A 4,976-nucleotide genomic window follows, 5' to 3' on the forward strand; every position below is an offset into this window, starting at 1 on the left:
ACACACACACACCACACACACACACCACACACACACACACACAACACACACACACACATCAGCAGGTTATCTGCGGGGAGTGATGAGGTCCAAAATCTAAATATGCTGTACTGCTTAATAAACATTCCAAACGTGAGTTGGCTGACTGAAATGAGAATACATAATTAGATGTTACAAGACTTCCTGGGTATTTATGATATTCCTTTTTCAAATAAGCTTGATTTGTGGATTACCGTGGTATAGATATAAAATACTGCCAAAAGTTGTTGTAATAAATGGTGCATGAGGTTGCAATTTCAATTAAAATGGGCAAAACAAATACAAAATCTGATCTCCTTTCTGTTCAGTTTAAGGGTAAAAAAACACATGGAAAATTGTGTAAATTGAATGTAATGTGTTCCTATAATTTTCATGACAAAAATCATTATATTGAATAGTGACTGATCACAACAAATGAGATGCAGTGTTTACAGTGAGCCGTCCTACCTCTCAGTTCCTCTCTCCTGGGTAACATGATACTGCATCGGTGTGAGGCGCTTTCTCAGATCCTCCTGAGAAAAGCTCACTGGCCATGTCTTCTTAGTTCTACATGCTCCTGAGGGGCGAGGCAGAGAGGACAAAATATATTAACTATGCAGGAAGATGTCCAGCTATTCTTCAACAACAAGCAAGTGGGCCAAAAACTAAGCTTACAGTATAATAAGGACATTGACAAATAAACAGTGCTGTCATTAAGACTGTGGCAAGCTAGTAATTATTTCTGAGAGTATTGGAAATGAATAAATATATATGACTGTATGTTTATTCCACTTTATTCTCGTAATATTACAACTTTATTCCTCATAATGTTCCGACTTTATTCTCGTAATGTTTTTCCCCGACTTTAATTTCTGGTTAAATGGTTTTTTCGACCTTTATTCCGTAATTGTTTACGACTTTATTTCTCGTAATGTTACGACTTTATTTCTCGTAGACTAATAATTAATGCTTTATTCTCGTGATATTATGAATTTATTCTCGTAATTTCCCCCCAAAAAACATATTTTTTTTTCTCTTAGTCTGGCCCTAATACTCCGTCGTACAAATCAACCCTGAAATGTTCTCATATGTCATAAATGGTTTTGGAGCCAATTAAACTGTATTATTATAATTTTTTTTATCATATCCACCAAGAAGAACTCTATATCTATGAATGAATGAGTAATGATGTCAGCCTTTTATATTTTAGGTGATGTTTCCATGAGGTGATGTGCAGTGGCGTGTGTATGTGTGTGTGTGTGTCACTACCAGCTATTCAGGATAAACTGGATAGTGGTATGTTGTTCAGAGTCTTTTCTACGTGTGGTTCCTGGTCATTTTTTCCAACATGATAAGTAGATCTTGAAGCAATTACACGGTATCAGAACCAGAATCAGAAATACTTTATTTATACCCATGGGGGAAATTTGTTAAATTATCAACTTCTGAACACCATGCTCTGTCACTTTTTCTCCTCACTCCTTCATCATGCAGACATTTATTGTGCAAGAATAACTGGCTGATGTCCACAAAAACACAAAAAATAACCAATGAGTAATAAATCCCTTTAACATTGCGTGTAGATTTGTTAAACAAAACTAAAACCACTCAGTGCAAGCAAGCTGCAGGGAAGCCAAGCAGTGAATCCTTTGATTATTCTGTTAGCACTTGTGAGCATGTGAGTAGAGCTACAAACTCAACTAATGTTGAACTCATCATTTTACATTGAAAATTCCACTGTGTACTCTTAGTCTAAGTCTGGAAACTCTATTCAAAGGCATTTGTACTTTTGAAAAAATCTTGTTATCTCTTTGACAACCCCAGTAATTTTTGTGAAAATGTACATCTTTGCTGACCATTTTGAGGACAGGCTATACTATTACACATTTGGAGATGTGTTTTTAATTTCCATTCATTTTTGTAGACTTAAAAAAAGTTATATTTTTTTAAAATATTTTTTAAAAATATGAATAGAATCTAGAACCTGCTACCCTTCACACTGACTATCAGGTGTGTATTGTCAAAATGATGTTATTGGTGTTTGATAATGCAGTTTGACTTGCATTGACTGCATTATCCTTCAACAATAATACAGTAGAAGAAGAATGAGCAAGTTTTATGAGTGTGCTGATTGATTTTCATACTGTATAGATAATAATTCAATGGACTACTGGAAAAGTAGCGATATCTAAGTTTATAAAACACAGTAGCAAAATTTTCAAAATGGTAAATGTGCTAAAACATGCAAAATGACACAGTATGGTCCTTTAAGAATAACCCTAATATTTGCTGAGTTAATTTTTTTTCATTATAACATGAATTTTGGACATTAAAATTAAAATTATAACACATGCAACAAAGTGGTGTACTGAATTAAAGTGTTGTCCAGCAGAGGGAGGCACATACCTGCCAATACTGAATACAAATCACTGTCATTAGTCTGGGGTGCAGGGGAGATTTTTTTTGTGTGACTGAGAAGCACTTGCATGTCACAATGCAAAACAATCAAGTGTTCAATAACAACTTTCCTTATTGGCAAAAAGTTTGGCATCTTGACTTTCATCAGTCAGCTTAGCTACCAAGAATACAGCTGCAGCACAATCAATTTCGTTATGAAAGACAAGAGGAAAGATAATTGCCCTTTAAGGCCTATTCATTGCTGAGATCCAATAACCAGTCCTGTTCAGGTTTGGTCGTATATGGGAGCTCTCAAGCATCGTTCAGAAATTTTATCACCATTCCTTGAGAGGACCCGTCAAATTTTAGAAAATAACTGAAAGCAGCTCACATCATTCTCAACACACAGACTGGGACAGTAAAGACATGCTGACACACCAGCCAGGTATTAAGGCTTTAAGAGAGGCAGAGCACAGCAGGCACACAGCACCCAGTCATTGGACCTGAGGGAAGACTGCAGGATCTCAGAGCTACAGGCTGGCTCTTGGTTATTAGATGCAGAAGATTGAAGCCCGACATGGCTGCTGGAGAGAGGTACTCCACCCACCACAAGAACCAAACACCCCTCAGCAGGGCTACAACCAAGGACTTGGCTGAATGAATGGGATCAAACAGAAGGGAAAAACAACACAAGACAACACAGGTCAAGATACTGAACAGCATTAGAGACAAAATGTGGAATGAAAGCGCTGGTCATCAGTGGGATACCCACTGTTCATGCAGAGTTTGAAGGACATTGGTTAACATGAATGAAAAGAAACAAAAAACATCAATACTTTATCCTGCATGGGTGACAAATTCCTTCATTACAATCAATTTTTTCAGTGTAGTTTATGACTTTAAGGTGGTGATGGCTAAAAATTAAAGTAAAAAACAAAACAAATATAATATCTAAATATTTTAATAAAGGTTCCATATGTAAGATTCAAAAACATTTTACACATATTTTTTTTATGTATTAATCATTTTTTATTGCCAATGAATGAAAAATTTGCCAGTGTGATGCCTACAAACTGTTTCAAGAGTGTGAGTGCGGGCCACAGGACGCTGACTGCAGTTCCCTAAATGGCCACCATCATAACAACAGCTATAACAATGTTTTTCTGAAAGTTACATATATAGAACCTTTAAACTAAACTTGTACTCAGAAAGTAAAATCCATTGTCTCTCTCTGACTAGAAAACATACAGAAAAACCAGGCAACCAATAATACCACCAGAGATTTTTGAATGCTGAAAACATGTAGTCTGCTTAAAATGCATTGGTTTATATGTTAGAAAATTCTATCCATATCGTGCTTTTGCCTCGAGTTCAGTTTCAACTAAAAATACATTAAATTGTATATGTGTCGATGCTCTGATAATGCAAACACCAGCGGTCCATAAAGAGACTTTATCCTATTATGAAAGAAATTGATCAGACTGGAATCACAGCTTCCAGAGAACAGAACCACCCTTTGGGGGACTAAGGTAAGAGGAAGAGAGAGTAGGAAAGACAGAAATGCAAATAAAAGATTGATTATATATAACTCCAGCTGATCTCTTTCCCACTTTTCTCCTTTCTTCCGTGGAATTATTGGACATTGTGGTCAAAGTTGTGCTCTCCTTTGCTCATGCAGTCAAACGCAGGAGAGGAAAAGGCGCTTGTGCGTCTCTGCCAGTGCGGACATTGCACACCGTTACCTGGAATACTCCTCTCCAACGTGTGTTAGCTGTGCAACAAAATGGAAGAACTTCAGCTACTGGTGGGGAAAAACAAAGAAGATATTGTACAATGTGCAGGATGAGAAAAACAACGAAAGTGCATAATGTAATGGCATTATACAGGGGTGGGTTTAGAGTCAAGGTCAGTGGGGGATCCGGGCCTGGTAAATGGAGGCACACAAGATGATGGGGGCGGGTGGGGCTGGATTCTTCCTGGGAAGCCACAACCATCTTCTACTGTCTTTAGAGGGTTAGTGCCAGGTTGTTCTGGCGCACCAGTTTACCAGATGGTAATATGTCTGTAGGTGGACTCATCTCACGCAGAGCTGAGCCCAATGGAGGTGTGGTTTTGCATCCACAAGACTCAGGGAGCCGATTTTTCCTCTCTGGTCGGGCATTTTTAAACTGGTTTGTATTGGGGGGGTCGTGGCTGAGGTTTCCTTTAGGTCGCGCTTCACACACAGTATCGGTCGACAGCATGTGCTGTGCCTCTTGCTAAATAACGGGGGGAGTAGAAAGGTTTAACGGTTTACAAAGAAGAGATCGAGTTAGGAGAGAGGCAGTGCTGCTGGATCACTGTCACATCGTTACACATGTATGGCTGGTGTAAAAACAGATACCTCACCTTTGTTTGCCGGAGAGTTGTGTGTCACAATCTGTTCTGAAAGTGGGGAGCCTGCCAGCAGCAGCGCACAGAAGATGAAGAATAGTATTTAGGCGCTTTGAGGTGGGTCAGAAGAACTAGAAAGGTGGGCTATAACAAGTACAGGTCCATTTACCATTTACCATTTATTTGTT

The 4,976-nt window shown here is 38.3% G+C and overlaps 1 protein-coding gene across 1 annotated transcript in view; it reads right to left on the reverse strand.

Annotated features, from left to right (window-relative positions):
* Positions 1 to 461: 461 nt before the first annotated feature.
* Positions 462 to 4,976, reverse strand: part of msrb3 (methionine sulfoxide reductase B3) — a gene marked incomplete in the record, with an annotated part of 7,114 nt that continues 2,599 nt past the window's right edge. Inside the window, 2 exon segments of the mRNA XM_035675193.1 lie at positions 462 to 595; positions 2,919 to 3,068. Coding sequence (XP_035531086.1) covers positions 483 to 595; positions 2,919 to 3,068 — 263 coding nt within the window.

This window comes from Morone saxatilis, unplaced genomic scaffold (genome assembly GCF_004916995.1).
Source record: "Morone saxatilis isolate NCDOM2014 unplaced genomic scaffold, NCSU_SB_2.0 Contig10, whole genome shotgun sequence".
NCBI classification, from domain to species: domain Eukaryota; kingdom Metazoa; phylum Chordata; class Actinopteri; family Moronidae; genus Morone; species Morone saxatilis.